The sequence below is a fragment of the Eschrichtius robustus genome, chromosome 11, assembly GCF_028021215.1.
Source record: "Eschrichtius robustus isolate mEscRob2 chromosome 11, mEscRob2.pri, whole genome shotgun sequence".
Taxonomy (NCBI): domain Eukaryota; kingdom Metazoa; phylum Chordata; class Mammalia; order Artiodactyla; family Eschrichtiidae; genus Eschrichtius; species Eschrichtius robustus.
In genome coordinates this window covers 64,374,911-64,399,538 of record NC_090834.1, presented here as the reverse complement: position 1 = coordinate 64,399,538, position 24,628 = coordinate 64,374,911, and the positions used below count along the sequence as shown (strand labels likewise).

The following is a 24,628-nucleotide window of genomic DNA, read 5'->3' as shown; positions in this document are numbered from 1 at the left end:
GTGTGTGTGTAGTTCTTGGTCTGAGTTCTTTAAGGAAACAGTATCAGGCCTTTCCTCCTTAAAGCAGTTTGCTATGCTATCTTGTCAGTTGCAGATGACTTCTTTGTGAGGTTGGATTGGGGTCCTGAAGGACATGGGAGAAGCACAGATCAGGACTTAAACTGAGAACAAAGCAGTGGCGCTCAACCTCGGCCATACTTTGGAATTACCTGGAAGCTTTAAAAATTACTGGTACTTGGATCCTACTCCCAGAAATTCTGGCTTAATTGGTCTGGAGTATGCCTGGGCATCAGGATTTCTAAAAGCTCCCCAGGCAATTCTCATGTGCAGCCTAGGTTGAAACTCATTATTAATGAGTGGGTTACAATTGCAATGAGAACCAGGTGTGTGTAGGAGGGTGCCATGCTGAGTGGTGACAATGTGGAGGATAAGAATCGAATTGGGATAATGTTGCCTTAGAAACTGGAGAGAACTTTCAGGAAGCCAAAATTACCCAGCTAAATTTAAGGAAATTTTTCTTTATCCTCTACTTCCTTTCCAAGGCTGCTTTGTATCTAGTGGGTACTCCTCCTTTATGGCCCTAATCTATGTGTGGTTTTCACTTGTGTCTCCATCCAGAGATCTCAACCTGGTGTTTTGCTGGAGAAGAAGAGTGGTTTTTCCTTGGAGAAGAACCACTCTAGAGAGTCCTTCTAGTAGCTGCTTTCCCACTCCACTCCTGTGTGCCCACGAAGACTCCTTGTGTGTGGGGAGCATTCTCCCCTATCCTTGCCCAGCATGTACAGTCATCCCACAAAGTGGGCCATTGTCTGAGGTGCCATGAGTATGGAGCAGTGGGAAGGGTCCTACCGTGGTGGGAGAGAGTGTTACCAAGAAAAGTTTCTTAAGGGAGAGGTGACTGGCCCCAGGAGAGGGCCGGTCTTCCTAGAGAGCTGAGAGTGTGGGTATCAGGTCTTTGAGCAAAGGTTTGGCAAGTGAACATGGGCCTGTGCTCCAGGAGAGGAATTAATACTCAAATATTTGTTGAAATTGAATGTGTTAGGGGCTATTCCAAACACTTTGAAATGCATTATCTTAGTTAATCCTTTTAGTAGCGTCTTGAAGTAGGAACTATCATTTCCCCATTTTACAAGTGAATTAACGGGCTCAGAGAGGTTAAATGAATTAGTGCAAGGCATACAGTGAGTTAATGGAGGATCTGGGATTCAAATCTGCGTCTGCCTGATTCCAGGTTTAACCATTAACCAGTAGTTCCCTTTGGTGAAGGGAGAGATCAACACGTTCCTTCTGCTTGCCTGAGTGTGGTGGGAGGGGTGTGTGCCAGGTGGAAGTACAGTGTGATGTGGTGACAAGGAAACGGGCAGGATGAGAGGAGAGCCGCAATAGACCAAACCGGAAACCCCAAGCTTCTTGTTACGTGAAACCAAGTCTCTTCCTCCTACTGCCCCTTTAGCACATTTTTTATTATTGTTGACAAGGAGAGGTCACCTGGTATAGTACAACTGGCACCTCTGTTCCCTCAGAAAGGAATTCTGAGTGAGGTAGACAGAGACAAGGACAAGAGACACAGACGTGGGGCAAAACTGACCAACAGTGCCAGGAGACAGATGCAGAGGGACGGAGACGTTGAGAGCTGTTGAGAGACAGAGGCAGAGAGTGATGCACATCTGTATCCTGCAGGGGGTCCAGAATGAGAAGGGGGTGGTTGAAGTAGGGGTGCAAGGATGGTGAGCTGTCGGTGAAATCAGATGAGGCTCTCTTTCAGACTTTTGTTCACAGAGGGAGCTCAGAGGGGAAATTGAGTACTGTTGAACTCCTCGACCAGAAGCCCATACCTCTGTTTTCTGTCTTTTGCGGTCTGAGTACCATGATTCTCTAGGCTCCCTAAATTCCATCCTGCCCTACTCTGAGTAAGTCTGTCTTTCCTTTCAGCTCACAGAGTCTGAGACTGAAAGTTGGTGAAGGAAAACCCATGAGAGCTGAGTTCTGGGTGGAGCTGATGAGCCCATAGGCCTGGGCTCTTTGGGCAGTATCCTGTTCATGGGTTTTGCCACCACGGTAGCACGTTCTGGGGTCTCCCTGGGAAAAAAGGCACAGCTTAATCAGCATACCTGAGGAGTGACCAGAGTGGAGAGCACGAGGGAAACAAACAGGTAGGGGCTGTTATCCAGAGAACATGCCGCGCTCTGCAAGAGCCTCCAGGGCAGTATAGAATAGTTTGGATAGCAAAGACCTCAGAGGGATCAAGAGCCCTAACAAGTCTCTTCACTTCTCGCAGGCTACAGGGATAATCCTACAGGTCCCTAGTCGCTTATTTGAAACCTTTTGGGACGGATGTGTTTTGGAATTCAGAATTTTTCAGGTTTTAGAAAGGGAATATTGTGCCTTTATGATATATAAAGGAATACCCCAGTGAGATTGAGGGCAGTGCCCTGTCATCAAACCCATCAATATTTCTGTAACTAAATGTATGAATATTCACACTAAGTGAGATAAATAGTATAAATATGATCATGACGGGTCAGGCCAGATTTGGGGTCAAAGTTATGAAAGAACTATTGTTTCTTCAGAGATGTTTTATTTTGTAATTATAGGTAAGGGATTATGGGCTTATAATTGTTCTCAGGTTGTTGAGAGGAGTAAGAGTGCCGGAAAAGCCTTCTAAACACACCACACGCTAGGTATGTATGCAATCTCAATCCAAAACAAAATATAAATGTCTGAGGGGGTGGACTTTTGGCTTAACAGTGGACAATGTACTGCTTTGGACTCAGCTGCCTTGGGAGTTGTGCACAACCACGGAGTGAAGGTGCCTTAGCAGAGAGGCTTCCTGTGGTGGGAGGGAGACAGAACTCACTGCTTTTGAACATCAGCTGCACATGATTTCCCTTTTCACGTACCAGAGGTGAAAGACAAAAAATGGTGTGTGTGTGTGTATGTGTGACACATGACTGTCACGCATTTCTATATATTTCTTTATAATAATGTTGTAATAAATATCTTACTGCATACATCTTTGTTCACATCTCTAATTATTTTGTCAGGATAGATTTATTGAGGAGGAATCACTAAGAGAAGGATGTGTACATCTTAAAGACTCATGACCCATTAGGATTAGAATTTTGTCACAATTATCTGTAAAATCATTGCCTGGAGGGCTTTTTAACTTAGAACTTCATGAAAAAGATTAGCCTTGAGAATGACTGAGCCCACACTTGGGTTGAGGAGAACTGTAGATTTCCTCCTCATCCACTTGGCTTCAGCATTAACACCTCTGAAAATCACACTGAGCTCCTGGGCTATCTCTTTAGTTCCTTGTTAATGAGGACCTGGTGAGACCCCATGTGGCTCTGGAGATGGCATCACTTGCTTTTTTGGATCTGCAGCCCTCCTGTGTGATATCCCATGGTGCTTGGTCCAGCTGTCTGAGTGGTCCAGATTGTACTGGGCTTCAGGTCTTAATGGCTAACTCTAATACCCACGGTTATGATCGTTTTCCCAGAGAGCTTGGGTCTGCCTGTGCAGCCCATAGCTTTCTCTGACCTCATAACAGTGGCTCCCTGCCTTTTGTCTGAGAATATTCTCATTCTGGATTTTATGCTGGCATGAAAGATTGTTTTGTGCAATGTCCTTGCAGTGTGGAGTCTTTTAGCAGAAAGTGAATCCCATGTTGGGCAATACCACGACACTTCCTGTTTAATATCTCTGTTCTCTGGAAGCCACAGCAGTGTGAAATATTCCTATTTCATCATATTGCACCAGCATCGTGTGCTACTTGTGATGTTGGCCAGAACAAATGGGGGTTCTATTTGATGATTTTATTTGAGAATTCTACATTCTGGCTCAGGATGCACAAAAGGGCAGACTGGTAAGAGACCATAATGACTCGACCTCAGGCAAACAGGTGAAATATTAAATACAACGATTTTCTGGGATATCAAAATTTCTTTCAGTTGGAACCCTGGCCCCTGAAGCTGCAGGCCCAGGGAGAGACGTTGTAGCCATTAACTCCCGAGACTTTGGCAGCGCAGTGAGGGTAGGGGGAATAGTGATTGCACGTGAGACCAAGAAGATTCTCTGAACTGAATATGTCTTAAGGATCAGGGTCTTAGACAAATTTGGGACTCCGGGGCACATTATCCAGATTCTCAGAAGGTGGGGAATAAGCCTGTTTAGCTCCTTCCCTAAGGACAGACTGAAAACAGCATCTGGCTCCAGGCATAGAGGGCTGTGATCCCAGACAGGTACCCAAGCACTTGCCTCCAGAGGCAGTGTCAGTCTTCCCAGGCTCCCGGGTCCAGGATCTGTAGAGGAGCTTTTGTGTGGGAACAGGGGCAGACTTAGGTTAAAATGATGGGGCAGAGTAGGCGGAGGAGGAGGAGGGTAGTCTTCTTTAAGTTAAATCGTGTGTACTGTGATCCCATGATAATTCCCTGGTCCCTCTTCTTATTTTCTCTGCATGGTAACATGTGGTAGCCTGTCTCCTGCCTCCTCCCAAGCAGAATGCATGGCTAGGCCAATCTACATATGCCAGTGGTACACACAGTAGAGCCTTCACAGCAAGTATCTGTTGAGTGATTATCACAGTCATAGGCAGACCATGGGACAAAGATGACATAATCCATACCTCCAGACCCCAGACTCCTCTGAATGTCCCCCCACTTCCACCCCCAGCCTCCGTTGTTTTCACTGCCTATTAGAACTGGCTTTTTCTGAATGCGAAGGTTTCTAGGAGCTGGTCGCTGATCTGCTTGGTGCAGGCCCCGTAGATGAGCGGGTTGAGGGCAGATGGTAGCAGCAAATAGTTGTTAGAAAGAAGGATGTGCATGGGCTTTGGGACGGTGTGACGACCAAAGAGGCGTGTGAGGTATGAGAAGAGACCAGGCACGTGGAAGGCCAGAATGACACAGATGTGGGAACTCCATGTACCAAAGGCCTTGGCATGGGCTTCCCGGGTAGGCAGCCGCAGCACAGCGTGGGCAATGACGAGCCATAAGAGCCCGTGATGCCTAGACTATCTACACCTGACACGGCCAATGAGAGCGCCAGCGCATACAAGTTGCTGGCCCGAGTGTTATCCCTGAGCAGCTCCACCACTGCCATGTGTGCACAGTAGGCGTGGTCTATGGTCTTGGCTCGGAAGTGCCCAAATCGTGCAACCAGCAGAGGGAAAGGCACAACTGCCACAGCCTTCAGTGCCAGTGCCAGGGCTGCATAGCCCACATGGGCTTTGGTGACTAGGACAGGGTAGTGCAGTGGACGCCCTACTGCCACAGCACGATCACAGGCCATGGCCAACAGTACACCAGATTCCACAGCCATCAGTGCATGAACAAAGAACATCTGGACCAGGCAGGCAACGTATGGCACAGGCTGGGGCCCAAGCCACAGCACAGCCAACAGCCCTGGAGCAATAGATGTGGCTAAACCCAGGTCTGTGGCTGCCAGGGTGGCCAGGAGCAGAAACATGGGCTCGTGCAGTGTGGAGTCTATCTCCACCACTGCCAGCAGTGCTCCATTGCCCAGCAGAGAAAGCAGATACATGGGCCCAAAGACCAGTGTCAGCCAGGCCTGGGCAACCCCTAACTCTGGAATGCCAGTCAGTATGAAGAAGGTTGGGCGTGAGAAGGTGGAGTTGGACTGTGGAGCTTCTGCCATCCGGTGGGGTCAAAGCTTTAGGGCTCATGGGGGCATCACTTCTGATAGGGGAAGGACAAAGGGAGAGGTTTGGGAGGGTGTCGCAGTGGGACATATCCATCCAGATATGTGTAGGAGTGGTGCAGGGCTGGGAGGATTGCAGTGTTATAACCTTTGATTGGGGTTTTGGATGGATAATCCAGGTCACAACCCTAGCTAGGATGGGAGAATCCTTGTGCCTGAAAGTCCATGAGTATTGCAGGGGGAGTAATGGGAGACAGTGGTAGTGACAGTGGTGTCACTGCTGCAGTGGCTAGTATAGCTGGAGCCCTCCATTTGGAGCTCAGCTGAGCGTGGAGCGGAGATGAATGTTTTTCTTCCTAAGGGTCCAAGTAGAGTCAATTTCAGTCTTGTAGATGGGGAGAAAGCCAGTGCTGGGTGGGGATCAGGCCTCAGGCTGGTTTTGTCGCTGACTGTGTATCCTTAAGCAGAACTCCTGGGCCTCAGCTTCCTCAGCTCTCCAGTGGGAGTGAGCACAATGATCTTAAGTGTTGCCCAGCTTTAACGTTCTGGGCACCAACCCCACAAGAAGAAAGAAGGAGAGTAGAGAGAAAGGCAGAAACAGGAGGAGGAGGCAGATGGGACCTGGGGTGAAGGCTGATGTGACCGGAGAAAACCTGGTGGGTTTTTGGGGTGTGGGATGCTTATTTTATTCTTAACTTGATGCTGAAGTAGTGAACTTGAACATGGGCTGGAGAATTGATGCTGGGCCTGGGAAGCAATGGAGAAAGATGACAGCAAAAAAAAAGAACTTCTCTGTCTTCTTTCCTTCTTCACGAACCAGAAGGGGGTTACCCTCGAGTTTCATTCCTGGGGTGCCAGAGGCAGAACAGGTGACAGAAGGGGAGGAAATGGCACTCAACCCAGAGTAGCAGCCAGAAGAGGAAGAAGCATCTCTGGCGTTGAAGGAGAAAAGATGAGTAGGACCGATTCCTCCCAGAATCTAGCCCATGGCAGAAACTTAATAAAGGTTGGATGGATAAATGAAGGAGGAAGAAAGCACCAGCAGAAGACTTGACTGGGGAAAGAGCCTAAACACCGTGTGTTTGCGGCTTCTCTTCACCTTGACCAATGCCTGTGGGGCCCTTTCTACCCACTTCCCTCAGGACCCTTACCCCTCCCACCTGGGCCACATTAACTCTTCCCTGTTCTGCCTCTGCTAGCCAGGGTAATTCAGGAAGTAGAGTAAGGAGGCAGAGATGGGGGCAACAAGGAAAGAGACTGACTTTTGGCAGTGGAAAGATCTGGGTTAGAGGAACACTTCCTCTGGGAGGTCTTTGCTGACTTCCTGAAGTCTGGAGAGAAGAACTTGCTTTCTTTATTCTTTAACAGCATCAGTTCCCCTCTGTTGTAATTACTTGTGTCTCTCTCCCCCACTAGACTGAAAGAGTTACAGGCAGTGCTTATTAGCCTCAATATTACCACTGCTTATCACAATGCCTGGTAGTTTGTTGTCTATAAATAAATATTTATTGCTCTTAACTGTGGGACAAAATTGCTGGCCCAAACAGCCACGCAAACAGCATTTGCTAACAGGGGCTCCTACAGTTTCAGAAGCCTTCAGTATCCATGGAAGTGAAAAAGAGTTATTCACCATCTTCCACACGTCCACTGAGTAAAATTCTTTCTGCTATAATGAGACATATTCTAAAAATCACCACACTATGTAAGATAATATAACAAAACCACAGGGCCTATGGGAAAAATGGGAGTAGGGGCACAACATTAACAACTTCATCAGTGACACATTTTTTTTTTTATAGATTTATTTATTGATTGATTTTTGGGTGTGTTGGGTCTTCGTTTCTGTGTGAGGGCTTTCTCTAGTTGCGGCGAGTGGGGGCCACTCTTCATCGCGGTGCGTGGGCCTCTCACCGTCGTGGCCTCTCTTGTTGCGGAGCACAGGCTCCAGATGTGCAGGCTCAGTAGTTGTGGCTCATGGGCCCAGTTGCTCCGCGGCATGTGGGATCTTCCCAGACCAGGGCTCGAACCTGTGTCCCCTGCATTGGCAGGCAGATTCTCAACCACTGCGCCACCAGGGAAGCCCCATCAGTGACACATTTAAAAAAGGATGGGAACCTAATAAAAATGGTAGTACCGGGCTTCCCTGGTGGCACAGTGGTTGAGAGTCTGCCTGCCAATGCAGGGGACGCGGGCTCGAGCCCTGGTCTGGGAGGATCCCACATGCTGCGGAGCAACTAAGCCCGTGAGCCACAACTGCTGGGCCTGTGCGTCTGGAGCCTGTGCTCGGCAACGAGAGGCCGCGATGGTGAGAGGCCCGTGCACCGCGATGGAGAGTGGCCCCCACTTGCCACAACTAGAGAAAGCCCTGGCACAGAAACGAAGACCCAACACAGCCATACATACATACATAAATAAAAAGAATGTAAGCAGACAAGAATAGCATTAAAAAAAAAATGGTAGTACCATTTTACACATGTTAAGTGGTTAGAATATAACCTGTGGGATGAGTAAAAGCAGTTCTAAGGGGGAATGTTATAGCAATAAATGCCTACATTAAGAAGCAAGAAAGATTCCCAAATAAACAACCTCACTCTACGCCTTAAGGAATGTAGAAAAAGAAGAAGAAACTGAGCCCAAAGTTAGCAGAAGAAAGGAAATTATAAAGATGAGAGCAGAAATAAATGAAATAGAGAACAGGAAAATGATAGAAAATATTAACCAAACTAAGAGTTGATTCTTTAAAAAGATAAACAAAATTAATAAATCCTTAGCTAGACTAACCAAGGAAAAAAGAGAAAGAGACCAAATCAACAAAATTATAAATAAAAAGGAGACATTAGAATGGATATCACAGAAATTTGAAGGATCATAAGGTGCTACTGTGAATAACTATACACCAACTAACTGTACAACCTAGAAGAAATGGAAAAATTCTTAGAAACATACAATTTACAGTTCAAGACTGAATCAGAAAAAAGTAGAAAATCTGAATAGACCAATGACTAGTAAGGAGATTGAATCAGTAATCAAATTCTCCCAGTGAAGAAAAGTCCAGGACCGGATGGCTTCACTGGTAAAATTTTACCAAGCATTTAAAGAGTTAACCCCCAGCCTTCTCAAGCTCTTTGAAAAAAGAGCTTGAATTTGAGTTTCTTTGAAACTCAAAGAGTTTGAGTTTCTTTGAAAAAAATTGAAGAGGAGGGAACACTCCCAAACTCATTTTACAAGGCCAGTATTCTCCTGATAACCAAACCAGAAAAGGACACTGCTAAAAAAGAAAACTACAGGCCAATATCCCTGATAAATATAGATGCAAAAATTCTCAATGAAATACGGCAAATCAAATTCAAACTATTCTCAAACTATTCCAAAATATTGCAAGGTAATGAATGCTTCTGAACTCATTCTATGAAGCCAGCATCACCGTGATATCAAAACCAGACAAAGATATTAAAAAAAAAAAAAAAAAAGAATTACAGGTCAATATCCCTGATGAACATAAGTGCAAAAATCCTCATTTCTTAAAAAAAAAAATGCACATTTTTTAAATGATAAGGTATCTGATAAATAAGTTCCAAAGTTAGCTACCCTTATTCTGTAAAGACTAAATTTCTTGCCTTCATTGCACTTACATTAGTTTGCAGTTCTACGTTTATTTTTAAAATTAAAAAAAATTTTTCCCTTATATTTTTTCTTTTTAAAATTTTATTTATTTATCTTTTATACAGCAGGTTCTTATTAGTTATCCATTTTATACACATCAGTGTATACATGTCAATCCCAATCTCCCAGTTCATCCCACCACCACCTCCCCCACCAGCCACCCCCCCCACCCCAACCCGAGGAACACATTTAAAGGTCATCAGTTAGGAACTCATGGGAAACAGTAAAAATAAGGATAGGAGGAGAGGGAACTACAAAGCAGCCGTTTCACTTTTTATGGGCTTGATTGTAGCATCCCTTTTGAAATTTTAGTTTGGCCATTAGTCTGTTCTGGTGCTATCTCTGCACAGCCCTATTGTGTTCCAGGTACACACCTCCCAGCACAAGACAATAGAGCTGTGCTAAGTCCCCAGCAGAAACAGCTCCTGCCCTGCTTGCCCAGAGTTGTTATCTATTTGTTCTCCTCATTTCTATCTATTACCGATGAACTCAATCCTCCGGTGCTATATAAACCATCAGGAAGTGCCATACAAGCAGCAGACTGCTACAATTACACCAATCCCAGACAAATTTATAAAGGGCACCAGAATAAGTTTCTGTCCATTTTCTAATGCAAGGTACCTCCCAGGCAGTTGTGTCTATAGGTGCATCAGATGAGACAAGAAGGAAATGAATTACTTATTGCCTAATTAAATTATTTGTCTAAAGTCAGTGGGAGGCTACAGACTAAAAATTCATATCTCAAATCATTTCTCTGTTGAACATATTCTTTTTCTGAAGTCTAAACTTCTCCCAAACTTTTCTCAGATTTATCCTTAATTTAAGAAATTATACTATATGTATCCCTCCTATAATTATTAATTACTTCACTTATATGCATTTATTTTTCATGAGAATGTCATTTGCATGCAGTGGGCATCCCATGGCTGGGAAAACTGGAAATGCTTGAATACTCAGTTCAGCTTTTACTCAAAACTTAACCTTTCTTGTTTAAACTCCCAGTTTTTGACTTAACCTCATTTTCGTGGTTGACCCACCTCTAAAACTTAGATTCAAAACATCCTACTACCTGACTGTCACCTTCTAATTGCAGGCTAAAATTTTTAACTATCCTTAGTACAGTCACAATTGTTGGACCTAAAGATTACCAAGCCACTGAGAGAATCCCCTTCATTCTATTATATATCACTCTCTTTTCTTGACTTTATTCCTGTCAAGCTTAGATTCTATGGCCCATCATTCAATTACGCTCTTGGAAATAATCTAACCTCCTTTGTTCTCTCCCTCCATTGTAGTTGCTTGAAATAACAGAAACTGATTAAATCTAAATATATGTCTCCTCTGTGGAAGGTTGAAGCTTTCTAGAAAAAAATCCCATAAATAAACTTGTTGACTTCACATTAAATTTATCATCACAAACTTCAAATGTAAACTCAACAATACCCAGAAATCTTACTATGTGATGCCATTACAGTAAATGGGTCCATATCCATCAGGTTATCAGAGAATCCTAAGAATTATATTTGATTTCTACAATTGAATACCTCATTTCTAATTCATCTGTATATTTACTTGACTATTCTTCCAAAATTTTTCCGCTCAAATTTATTTCCTCTGCCACCAATCTGGTCCAGGCCACCATCTCTTGCCTGGACCAAGTAATAGTCTTCTGACTGGCTTCTCTGCTTCTACTCTTGCCTTTCTTCCCATTCATATCTCTATTCCTTAAGGCCTTTTTGATCCCACTTATCTAAAGTAATGCTTCCGCAATAATGCTCTATGATGGCATATGACAGGATTTTGTATATTTTCTTTTGTAAAATTACCAAAGCTTTCTGCATTTTAACTTGTATGATCAAAAGAATAAAATTAAAACATATTTAATTAAGAAATAGAAAATATATTCCTCTAGTTCAAAGTTTTAAAAATTAAAAAAGGTATTCAGTAAAAGTAATTCTTTCTCTATATCAGTATTATTTCTGACTGCATATAATAGTTTAAGATGGCTGCTAGAAATTCAGGCATCAATCCTGTGCCTGTTCCATGTGGAAGGAGGGAGGGTAAATGACCTTCATGTCTCAGCTGAGTTAGTTCACATTAAAGAGTTTTCTTGGAAACTTTGTCAAATGACATCTACTAACATTTGGAATCTGAGAGGTATAGTACTTTGTCAGTATACATGAGTACCCAAATAAAGGAATGTTTTTTGTTACTAAGGAAGAATTGGGGCATTGGGGAAACAACCAGCAATCTCTACCATACCATTTTTACTCCTGTCTGCCAAGTTTGACACATTTGTCTTTCTCAGAAGGCATTACTCTTACAGGTTTCTTGTGTATCCTTCCAGAGGTAATTTGATTATATCTAAGAACATATAAGAAAGTGTATATATACATACACTTTTTTATATTGCATTCTTGGTATAGCATTACAAAGTTATTTTGTGTAGCATTCTATGTACTGTTTTTGTCACTTGCTTCTTTGCTAAACAACATATCTCAGAAATTATTCAAAGAAGTACATTTAGAGATGCCTATTTTCTTTTAACAACCACATAAATGGAATGAACTCTTGGTGAAGGCAGGGACCATGTTTGCCTTATTTACCATTGTATACAGTGTCTAATACAGTTTGTGGAGCATAGTAGGTAGTTAGTATTTGTTTGATGGATGGGTCACACAAATAGCAAATGTCAGAGCTAGGATTCAAATCTGCTTGTGATTTGAATGATTTTATTCCCATATCTTATCTACAACCTTGATGTGTTAAGTTAGATTGTCAGATTTCCTTATGTTGAACTCTCTCTGCATTTTTTAGGGGATAAATATATTTATCAATTAAACAAATCTTAACAGTTTTCTGAACTCTATGCGCTAGGATTTTGTTTAGGATTTCAATAGCTATAGTCACAGTCATCAGAATAGTGGCGACAGTGGGGATGAGTCATTTAGAACACAGACATTGGAGTCAGATCGATGTGGCTATGAATAGAGACTAACTGTGTGACTTTGGGCAAGGCTCCATCTCTCTATCTATCCCCTACACACAGTAGGGTTAATAGTTTCTACTCCAAAGAGTTGCTCTTTCATATCTAAGAGAGATGATTCAATGAGAAAAATTAGATAAAGAACTTAAGCAGTTTAGGTTGCTCAGAAAGCACTCAGAACATTGGAGTTCTTATTGTAATAAAGACACTATTGTCTCTTTCCTACATCTTCAACCATGTCTGTGAGTCAGGCTTATGCACCAGATCCCAGGCTTCTGGCTCCTCGGCAAGTTCTTACCTCAGTTTCAAACCACTCCATCTTTCATGTCCTCACTCCCTACCTGCAGGAACATGATACAACACAGTTCCCAAAGGACTCAGCTTTTTATCCATAGAGTCTCTGTTTCCCAAGCTACCTTTTCCCATCTGGGTCTAAGAAGGAGGGTAGGAGAGGAATAGGGGCTCATAAAATGCTCAAGATTTATTTAGCAAATTTCCTGCATGGTGACTACTACAGATGATACATCATGAAGGACTCATCCCTTTACATCTTCTGTAAGTCCCAGAGCCAAGGGCGGATAGCACAGGCTGTATTGGATCTAGATAGGAAGAATGACAAGGCAGGCAAGGATCATTTTCTAATAGGCAACCTCCAATAAGTAGGAAGAAAAAGGCAATAAGGAGGTGGGAGGTATGGCAACTCTGGCTGCATTAGCATCTAGAAACCCTAAGCACATCTGTAAGGCGTCTCCTAGTTTTCTTTCTTCCCTCTGCCTTCCTAGAAGAGGGTCCCTTTTCCTTTCTTGGTTAGGAGACTTAGTGCAGAATTGGGCTTCATCTTGCCTGACTAGAAGAGAAAGGAGGTCTATAAATCATACAATGCGATAAAGGCTGCAGGGATGCTGAGTTAGTACGTCACTGGACACCTGGCATAGGGATTCAGGAAAAATACTGATGAAGAAGTTTCCCCCAACTCTGTCCCAGTAGAGTAGTTTAAACTGGCTATAGATTACTTTCTTTTGACTGACAGAAATCTTTCATATTTAACCAAACTCAGTTTCTCTGTGATTTTTATCTGATGGTCCTTGTTTTGCCTTTTCCCCCAAGCCATCCATATATTTTGAAGTTATCACTGATGTCCTTGGTTTTTTTCAGACCACACATCTATATTTTGTAACAACGACTTCCCCTCCCCACAAAAGGGATCAATGCCTTTTACCATCTTTTAACTCTCTGTGACTTTGTCTCAGTTTGACAAGGAATTTCTTAATACATAGTGCCCTGAACTGGATAGGATACTCCAGGTGGGGTAATCAGAACAGAGTTGAGAAAGATTCTCAACCACTTTGTTCTTGACATTGTGCTTCTATGAAATAAATTCATATAATACTCTTAGAAGAATGCCTGGTACATACTGGATGCTTGATATATACCAGCTAACATTGTCAGTCCAGCTTTAGAGCCCTTAAATTAAGTTTTACACTGTGTACCACATTATTGACTATGTTCACATATGCACTTCCACCTGTTAGAACATCTAGGAACCTGTTGCCTGTTCCTTCTTTCCCATTCCAGATTTTCTCCCCCCTCACTCACCTGTTATCCAATGTTAAATAGTGAAGAAATTGGACTTTAATAGACTTAGAGCTTAAGTGATAACACTGGGTGGCTAAAGGCAAGTACCTTGGGCTTGATGAGTTTTGGGCAATAGAGTCTTTCCACAAGTAAGTGGTGAACATGTGATGAACGGAAGCAGATAAATAGGAGAACTGATCAGTGAGTGGTCTTTGAGGAGAAGCATGAACAGGTGTGAATATTATGTCAAACAATGCTAGAAAAGGACAAAGTGCTAAGAAGGGCACTCATCAGGGATGAGAAAATAGAATATGGGGAGAATAAAGTCAAGAAGGAGAGGAAAGATAGGTGCAGGGAGATGAGATTTTGTATGGATAAAGTTGGTAATAATTTAAACCGAAGGAAATTCAAGAAAATTCTTACTAACATATTAGGAGCAATAGAGTGGTTCTGTGTTTGTTTTAGGGCAAGGGCAAAAGATTTATTAAGTCAGAGACCTAGCCCAGGGTTTTACCACTCACCAAGGGGCAGGCTCTCGAGGAGCACCTGCAGACAGTGGCATGAATAAGCCTCCAAGTTCCAACATGCATTTTGTGTCATGCCCAGTCCATCCTCTGAAGTCCACCGCACAGACCCTCAGTGACCACTATTTGTAGCATTAAAAAAATATATTTATTTAAAAAAATTAAAATTTTAAATTAAAAAAAATTTTTATTTTATATTGGAGTATAGTTGATTAACAATGTTGTGATAGTTTCAGGTGTACAGCAAAGTGATTCAGTAATGCATATACATGTATCTATTCTTTTTCAAATTCTTTTCCCATTCAGGTTGTTACATAATATTGAGCAGAGTTCCCTGTGCTATACAGTAGGTCCTTGTTGGTTATCCATTTTAAATATAGCCACCATTCGTAGTATTGATCGGAGCTTCTCCTTTCCCTTCCTCAGGGTTCCCTTCGACACTGCAACTCTGGTTAATTCTCTACTTTCACTTTCCTTCCTTGAAATTTTCCATCAGTGTAAACACCAAGGTCCAGGAACTAAAAAACCTTTTTCAACAGGCTTTTGCTAAGAATCTATGAGGTGTTAGAGAATGTTGGTGTGTATAAATGAAAAGTACATGTTATTTGTCCTCAGATATTTGAGTGGGGTGGAGGGAGACAGAGGGGTATAAAATCTATGTGTAAAGGGCTACAAAGAAACTATAATAATAATAGAAGTTGCATTCTCAATGAACTAACTACTTCATTTATCTTACTTTCCTTCTGAATTCATAATCTTTCCCCAGACAAATAGGTATGCTACAGTATGTTTCATTTCTGTCTTGCTCTTTTCTTTACTGACAAGCTTGAAACGAACCTTTTAGCTACATAGTCAGCCCTCCCTATTTACACTTCCTCACTTACGAAATCTTCAACTCCTTTCATTCTGGTTTTTAGTCCAATGAATTAGTCATGTTCAGATCACTAATGATACCCTTTAAAAAAAATTTAATGGCCATTCATATTCTCATGTTATTAAACTTCTGCTTAGCTGACAAGTTGGTCCTGTGCTCCTTAAAATTTTCATTGAGAAAGCAACTTCTATGTTATACTATTGTTTTGCTTTTCTTACACTGGTACCATACTGAATTAATTTGTTGCACATTTTTAATATTGTAAGGTTACTACCTATTGTTATTCTTGAAGTCAATTAAACAAAATTACTTCTTGTATCTGCCCAAGAAAGTAGTCAAGAAAAGACTTCTCAGCTCAAGATTCATTGGATGGCATCACCCAGCAACTACTCCACTGCTCCAGTCTCTGAATTCCTCCTCATCTGCTTCCCTAAATATCAGAGTTGGCAGCACTGGCTGTCCCTACCCCTCAGCCTCCTCTTCTTTCTGGCCATGGGGGCCAGCGCCACCCTCCTGATCACCATCCAGCTGGAGGCCTCTCTGCAGGAGCCCATGTACTACCTGCTCAGCCTCCTCTCCCTCCTGGATATGGTGTTCTGTCTCATTGTCATCCCCAAGGTCCTGGCCATCTTCTGGTTTGACCTCAGGTCCATCAGCTTCTCTGCCTGTTTCCTCCAGATGTTCATCATGAATAGTTTCCTCGCCATGGAGTCCTGCACATTCATGGTCATAGCCTATGACTGCTACATGGCCATCTGCCATCCACTGAGGTGCCCATCCATCATCACTAACCACTTTGTGGCCAAGGCTAGTGTCTTCGTTGTCACACGAAATGCCCTTCTCACTGTACCCATTCCCATTCTCTCTGCCCAGCTCCTCTACTGTGGGAAAAATGTCATTTGGAACTGCATCTGTGCCAACCTGTGTCCAGCTCTCCTGTGACAATTTCACCCTGAACAGAATCTACCAATCTGTAGCTGGTTGGACCTTACTAGGCTCAGATTTCATCCTCATCTTCATCTCCTACATCTTCATCCTAAGAGCTGTGCTCAAGTTCAAGGCTGAGGGGGCTGCAGTCAAGGCTATGAGCACGTGTGGCTCCCACTTCATCCTCATCCTCTTCTTCAGCACCATCCTGCTGGTTGTGGTGTTGACAAATGTGGCCAGAAAGAGCGTCCCCATGGACATCCTCATCCTGCTCAATGTTCTTCACCACCTCATATCCCTTGCCTTGAACCCTATTGTATACGGGGTTCAAACGAAAGAGATAAAACAAGGAATTCAGAAACTGCTGCAGAGAGGGATGTTAATATGTAAAATAGATTTCTAATTCTCTCTCCCCTTCCTTCTCAGTGATTTTGCCCAGACATGAGCTAGAGAAAAGCCTGACCCAGGTTTCTTCCTTTATTCTTGCCTGGTTCAGCATGGGGTAGGCAAGAGGAAGAAACTCATTTTTCTTGAGTAACTGCTTTGAGCCTGGGCAATTATAGTGAAGTAATTTAATCTTCACAACATTCTTGTAGGTACTATTACTTCCATTTTACATAGCAGAAAAAATATAATTTTAAGAGAACAAACTGCTGGAGATCATATATCTGGGAAGTGATAGAGCAGAGATTAAAATCTAGGCTCTACAGCCTGGTGTCTTTCTAGAGAAATGCCCCTTCTTGTGCAATTGAAGCTGGAGACCAGGCCTCTACCCTACTCTCCTTCGCCTGTGTTTTGTCCTTCTGGATGTCCATGGGTATTTCCTGCCTGTACCTACTACTTTGCGAGCCAGGGGGTTCTCAGAGAAGGCAGAGTCCTGTCTGACAAAGCATCTGCAGGACCACAGGGAAAGAGCACTCATAATAATATAAAGCAATGCCAGCCTCCTACTATGTCCTACACAGCCTCACAACCTTCAGGGAGTCTAGAGAATGAGGATACAGGTTGAGAGAGGGATATGGAGGGGGGATACCAATGGGGTAAAAATTGGGAAATCAGGTCAGTGGGTTGACCACTTCTCCACGTGTTTAAGCTGCACATGCAGTGAACTGAAAGTCAAGTCTTATTTGTTGACTCTTCCCAAGAGCTCTAGTTGAAGATGGGAAGACACAGCACAGTGTCAGGTTTCTGGGTAACAGTGGGTCCAGTCAGGAGAAGATAAATCCCGCTGGTATTTTTAGAGAATTTAAGGTAAGCACTTGATTAAATAAGTATTGGAGACTTGAAAACCAAAAAAAAAAAAAAAAAAAAAAAAAAATGGGGGGGATGCTGAGGTAACACAGAGACAGTATCTGCAGGAAGAACCTTATACTTGGAATTCCTTGGTGGTCCAGTGGTTAGGACTCCACACTTCCACTGCAGGGGTCACAGATTTGATCCCTGGTCGGGGAACTAAGATCCCACATGCTGCGTGGTGTGGCCACAAACAAAAAACAAAAAACACTGGTCATTTAAACAAAAATAGAACCTTATACTTGGGAAGCATTGGGTCATTAGGAGACAGCAGGTTGGCGGTGGGCTCGTTGAACTACTCTCACAACTCGGAGGAGGGGGGCTGCCTCTGAATGCTACTAGCGTCACAGGAGATCCGAGAATGTGCCCTTACAGCCTGGACTGAGACCCCTGAGGAAGGACTCTATCCTGCTGCTGGTATCTCTTAGGGAGTTCAGTGAGGCTGATTTGATCCTGGGAGTTCTAAAACCCAAACAAAACGCAAACCCAAACAAAATCCAAAACCCAGCCAACCAACCAACCAACCAATCCTGGAGGCTAAAACCAATTCCACTGCCAGGAGGAAGAGTCATTGCTGAGGGAAACCGACGAGAGGAAGAGACAGGAGGGACCAAATATCCCCTCCCCTGCTTCAACCTTCCAGTCTTTCTCGGTTACTCTCTGTAGGTGGAAACTAAGAGGGAGCCGGCTGACCAAGGGTCCTACAGTCTAAGCCCCAGCATCACAAGATGTTTGGATGGGAGGGTCTAGGGCTGAGAGACAAGAGTTAATTATTGGCACAGCTCCAATTGCTTGAGTCTGAAAACTTAGTACCACATGAAGGACAGCTATAGCAGAACCCTGCAGTACAGCATGCCTCCCAGTGAGACAGAGACAGAATCAAGTCCTCCGGTGCAGACAAAAAAAGAGATGTGACATAATGCTACAGGGGCAGCTTTCATAGTTAGGAAAGAATTTGGCATTAAGCCGGCAACAGGAATGAAGATCAACTGCCCCACCCTGTGGGGATTAAAGTAACTGCAACTCAATGCTGATGTGGGTTCCAGGGGCAGATTCTCCTAAAGCCACACTCAATAACAGCGGGAAAGAAAAATGACATCCATTTCCCTACAAGAAGGGGCTCTTAATGCCCTCAGACACGCTTCTCATTTACTCAAGGCAGAGCCACAGGTATGATTCACTATTTATCATTTTTTTGAAAAGGAAATCTTTAACAGGAATTCTCTCCATCTCACGGTTGCTGGAAGAATTTTATGCACCACCATCTCCTACTGTCCCTCAGAGGACAGAAGGGCCAACTTCAACACCACTTGCCTAATGATACTAATAATCTCAATGTCCTTATATATTGATAATAATTATAGTAATAATCATGAAATGAAAAGCTCAAATATTTTGAACACTTGCAATATACCAGTGTTTGTGCATGATAACATTTAATTTTCATAAGAGCCTTCTGTGGATGATTATAAAAATGAGTTTTAAAAAAAGATCTAACAGAAAGAATATAATTCATAGGAATATGGTATGCATTGTCAAGAATATTTTCAAACATCTGGTCTACTCTGTTGGTCTGTAGGAGTGCTTTCTCTACCTTTGTTATGCATCCCCAGCTGCAAACCCAGAAGGAACTCAAATAAGAGTCTGTTAGTTGGACAAAATTCAGGTCTTAATTCCTCAGCTAGGCTTCTCTAGATCAATGCAAACAGCTGACATAATTATGAGAAGCTTGACTCAAACTGGGAGCACACGGGGATAGATACTACCAACTTGTTGTAGGGATTTGTAAGGATGTAGGGACCAACACACCAGTTGTCATTCCTCACAGTAACTAGCACAATTCTTGCACATCCAGGGGCTCAGTGAACATCCCCTTACTTACGAGACTGAAGTGACTAAGTCAAGAGTTGACAGTGTCTACAGTGCATCTCTAGTTTCATAGAAGCAGGGCACAAACAGATATGCCATCTACATAAGGGTGGCTCTCTGCTCTGGTTCTAAGGAGAGAAGTTAAGAGGACCACAGGTTCTCACAGAATTGTCAAGCCCAGGGCAGGTGGTTCAAGGAACGGGACACAGTGGTCCTAAGATAGGCTTTGGGGTGAATCTACATGTAGATAAAGAGGATGGAGGAACAGGATAACTCAAAGAGCCCAGCCTTGAAGGGCAGACACAACTCTGCTGTGAAGTTCCCATAGCATTAAAAAATGTACTTAGTAGAGATCTTTGAACACTGTCTTGAGTGGATAGAATGAAGTAGCATAAACTGAAGGCATTTTAAGTTGGTGGGGTATAAATATACAAACTTCCAGTTATAAATAAGTATCAAAGATGCAATGTCCAGCATGATGACTATAGTTAACGCTGCTGTAAGATATATTTGAAAGTTGCTAAGAGAGTAGATCCTAAAAGTTCTCATCACAGGAAAAAAGCATTTTTCTTTTTCTTCTTTTTGGTACCTATATAAGATGTTGGATATTAACGAAACTCTTGTGGCAGTCATTTCACAACATATGTATAACTTAAACTTTTAAGTGCTGTAGGTCAATCATATCTCAATAAAACTGAAAAATAAAATAAAATAAATAAAATGGTGGGATACAGATGTTTTTTCAGTTTAACTGAGATCTGTGAAGAATCACGGTGCTACAATAGGCTGACTGTGGTCCAACTGTCCTGGAAGGGGTGCACTAAGAACATGAGAAGGGGGGAGAAGTGACCTACCAAGGCCACTTACTTTACTCCCCGGTTTGCAGGTTAGTCACATGTGCATGAGGAACACAGAGCCTTTTGAGAAAGAAGATCTGATACCACTGAACACTGCTATTCAGGATCAGAGCAGATTTAAATCAAGACGCAGTGGCAAGAGAGAGCAACAATTTCCCTGGAATTAAATTATCTGGAGGAAAAAGGGAGTCTATGCTGGTGACCAACGCCCATAACAAAGACCGAAATATTGCTGAGGGAACAAGACTACGTTTTCCACAGTGGAGTTTGGGGGCCTCTTAGTACATAGTCATCTGATACTCTACTGTGCTTCGGGATATATTCTAAGCATACGGGTGTTAAGGATGAGAGCTGTGACCTCAGAGGCGGACTGTGGAACGTCAAGGCTGTGCAGCCAGGGAGCCTAAACAGGATGGCATTACTGGAAGGAGTAGAGAAACGCTTCGTTGCTGACATGTCAATAGTGCCGCCCTGTGGCTATAAGTAGGAATAGCAACACTTTAGTTCTCAACCTCTGCTTGTTTCTGAAAGGGGACTGACAACTCTGAAAAACTGGCGTTCCGACACTCAGGGGGAGTGGTAGTGAGTAGCTTCAAGAAGAAAATACTGTACTTCCTGCTCATAAGCATGTGGGGAGCTGAATGATTAATTTAAAAAATAAAAGGGATATAATTTATTCTCTGGTTTCCTTTTTTCTTTTTTTTTCTGGTTTCCTTTTTTTCAGTGACATTTAAAAACAATGTCAAATCAATAGTGTGAATCAGGTATTCATAAGGGTATATTGTATTATTATATTTAATAAGATGTTATATTAGCAGTATTTTGCTAAGGACTGTATGTAATAACAACATTTATTTATTTCTTCATCTGTGCAACCAAAATTTAGTTATTGAGTGCTTTACGTGTGATTAGCACAGTAGTGATTAGCATAGATGTTACCAAGAGGTAAACTACTTTCAGAGAGATTATGGTCAAAATAGCCCATGAATTATCATTATTCCCAATTTTGCAGGCTAGGCAAATGAGTAAAAAGATAAAATTCTAATGGTCATTCAACTAACAGGGAAAAGGATGAAGAGAGATAAATTAGGCATATTTGCTACTAAATCTACTTTTCCTATTATATTGTCTAGGGATTGAGCTACACTTTTTGACTTCAATTAGATAGATTTGTAGTTTTCTGAACTTTTTCATGTTCCAGATTATAGATAGCAAAGACAGTGCACATCAAAACCCGTCATATATTGAATTAGTACATACACGTAAAGTTAGTTACTACAATAAAGATACCACAGGAACTTAGCACAGTATAAGTTTACTTCTCATCCACATCCTGATTGCAATGCATGGGGGCTTTGCTTCATGTCAATATTTAGGGACCCATGCTTCTATCACATGTGGGTATTCCACATTACACTTTGAGACCTCCACAGGTCCTTTTGAATCTGGCTGTCACACAGCGAAGGGAGAGAAAGTGCAGGATCTTGCGGGATGTTTCTGGGGCCAATCTGGGAGAGATTTACATCATTTTCTCTATCATTCCATTGACCAGAATCCTCACATAAATCTAGCTGCCTAGAGGAGAGGCCAGGTGACTAAATATTTATTTCTTAAGAGAAATGACATAAGAGAGACTCTCACATGTAAAACGTTCATAACCTCTTCCCAAGTGAGACTACCCAAACTCTCATCTAGTCACTGTATACAGCACAGAGTCCAAGATCTCCAGGAGTGTGTGGTCATCTCCATCCTGATGTGGTTCCTCTTGGACCAATCATCCTCCTTCTCCCACTACATATTTAATGGTGGAGCAGAAACTGGGTACCAGCCATTAAGATTCCCAGTTGAAAATGAAGCACAGAATACATTTAGCAGGAACTTTTCAATAGTAATGCTGGAATACTTTGGGGGCAGGCATCACAACATTTTAATCTCCTGACAGTTGGGGAAGATCCCTGACTAGACACTGGTTATGTTCTCTGGGACAATATCTCCTGGCCATTGTTTTCTATATCCCCTTGTTCTGCTTTTAGGCGGTTGTGCCTTCTTCAATGTCCCCAGTGACATTAAATGAAGCAGGCATTGGAGCATGTGACTTCTTTTGCAGGTACCATATTTGCAGCCTGTTTCCTGCTTATAAAATATTAGAATCAATAACTATTTTAATTCTTTATCAAAAGCTTTCTTTAAAAGCCAAGCTCATGTTTCTTTGGCAATGAAACCCCTCAAATACCTAACAGGTTTCTGATATATTAGTATTAGGTCAATTCCACGTGCTAGAATCACAGTGTAGTGTAAGCACCCGACAATTAGCTTTTTTGATTGTAATGTAAGTGCCTAACGTTAAGCTTTTGATTGCTGAAGCATCCACTTTAAAGACATTCATCTCCTGCAAATCAAAACTACAATGAGGTATCACCTCACAGTCGTCAGAATGGCCATCATCAAAAAATTTACAAACAATAAATGCTGGACAGGGTGTGGAGAAAACGGAACCCTCCTACATTGTTGGTGGGAATGTAAATTGATACAGCCACTGTGGAGAACAGTATGGAGGTTCCTTAAAAAACTACAAATAGAACTACCATACAACCCAGCCATCCCACTACTGGGCATATATTTGGAGAAAACCATAATTTGAAAAGGTACATGCACCCCAGTGTTCATTGCAGCACTATTTACAATAGCCAGGACATGGAAGCCACCTAAATGTCCATCGATGGGTGAATGGATAAAGAAATGTGGTACATATATATAATGGAATATTACTCAGCCATAAAAAAGAACAAAATAATGCCATTTGCAGCCATATGGACCTAGAGATTGTCATATTGAGTGAAGTAAGTCAGACAGAGAAAGACAAATATCATATGATATTGCTTATATGTAGAATCAAAAAATGGTACAAATGAACTTATTTTCAAAACAGAAATAGAGTCACAGATTTAGAAAACAAACTTATGGTTACCAAGGGGGAAAGGGGGGGAGGAATAAATTGGGAGATTGCGATTGACATGTGCACACTACTATATATAAAATAGATAACAAATAAGGACCTACTGTATACCACAGGGAACTCTTCTCAATACTCTGTAATGACCTACATGGGAAACGAATCTGAAAAAAAAGTGGATATATGTATGTGGATAACTGATTCACTTTGCTGTACAGCAGAAACTAACACAACATTGTAAATCAACTATATTCCAATAAAAATTAATTAAAAAATACAGACATTCATCTCAAATAAACACATTACCAATGACACAACTACGTAAAGAATCAGGATACCCGGCCCGTGAACTTCCCCTTTTTAGAAAGCTCTGGTTCACTAGATGAATGACCTTTTGAATGCCCCTGGTTTTCCCTTCTTGCACTTTAATTCCTGCTCTTATGTTTTAAATTCACCAATAAAGAGTGAAACTGTGAAAATCTGGGGACCTCACCCTTGACCCCAGTAAAGGCAGAACCTCAGGTCCATTCTCCCTCCCTCTTCTGTACCCCTGACCTTGTTGTGTGGCTCAGGTATGCTGTTTACCCCACAGGACTTGTGAATAACAAACCTTGTTTTTCCAAAGTTTCCTAATGGTTGTGGCTGAGGTGTGTCTTGTAATCATAATAAGAACTCTAAGGGCTGGTCCAGCATTGGCTCTGGGTGGGAAAATGTCTGTGGGAGCTCCCTGCAAGGAGGAGGAGCCCAGGTGAGTGCCCCCAGGCGTTTCTAGCCAATAGCATCACTATCCATAGACTGACACCCACACAAAACACATACCCGAGGAATGTTCTTAGGCATAACTTAACATTTTACTTTCTTTTCTTTATTGTCTTTCCCCTTTCCCCATGCCACTCCTTTTCTACATAATGGTGTCTATTTAAGGCTATCAGTCTTGAGTAGGATAGCTATCCGTATAATCTAGTCTCTTCTCAGGGCTGGTTACCATGAGTCTTTGCTACTTAAAGACATTCTAAATCTTTCTCTTAACCTTTGACATCCCAAGCAAGACTGTATATTTATGGACTTTCTCTATTATGATTAATTTCTGCTTGAAAACCAGCTTAACTTTCTGCTAAGCTCATCTGTTTCTCATAATAACTTGTCAAATGAAATCAACAACTGCAAACACACACTGTTATTCTGAATTCTTCCAACCATTTCCCCTAGAATTACCATTTAGTAGACATGTCAGCTTTCCTTGTTATGTGATCTTTCTAGCATTGGATGCCAATTCTCTCATTGTCTTCAGCCTTATTCAGGATAACTTGGCAGCTGTCAAAGCAAACAATTCCAAATTGTCAGTGGTTTAACACAATACAATTTTATTTTTTGATGACATCCAGCCCAATGCACATAGAAAGCGAAAGCTCCCTTCCATGCTGTCATTCAGGGTCCTAGCCTCCT

General features: G+C 42.3%; 3 protein-coding genes across 3 annotated transcripts in view; 2 read left to right on the top strand and 1 right to left on the bottom strand.

Annotated features, from left to right (window-relative positions):
- The window catches only part of FHIP1B (FHF complex subunit HOOK interacting protein 1B), a 30,430-nt gene extending 27,419 nt beyond the window's left edge, over positions 1 to 3,011 (top strand). The window contains exon 13 of the mRNA XM_068554755.1: positions 619 to 3,011. Within this exon, the coding sequence (XP_068410856.1) occupies positions 619 to 683 (65 nt within the window). The 3' untranslated portion in view covers positions 684 to 3,011. The remainder of the gene's footprint in view (positions 1 to 618) is intronic.
- A 1,685-nt stretch (positions 3,012 to 4,696) lies between these two features.
- Positions 4,697 to 5,670, bottom strand: OR52W1 (olfactory receptor family 52 subfamily W member 1). Its single transcript, XM_068556506.1, is given in 2 exon segments — positions 4,697 to 4,987; positions 4,990 to 5,670. Coding segments are annotated over 2 exon segments (960 nt in total). The 5' UTR covers positions 5,659 to 5,670.
- Positions 5,671 to 15,652: 9,982 nt separating this feature from the next.
- On the top strand, positions 15,653 to 16,613 carry LOC137772219 (olfactory receptor 56A1-like). Its single transcript, XM_068556094.1, is given in 2 exon segments — positions 15,653 to 16,209; positions 16,211 to 16,613. Coding segments are annotated over 2 exon segments (960 nt in total).
- Positions 16,614 to 24,628: the final 8,015 nt, after the last annotated feature.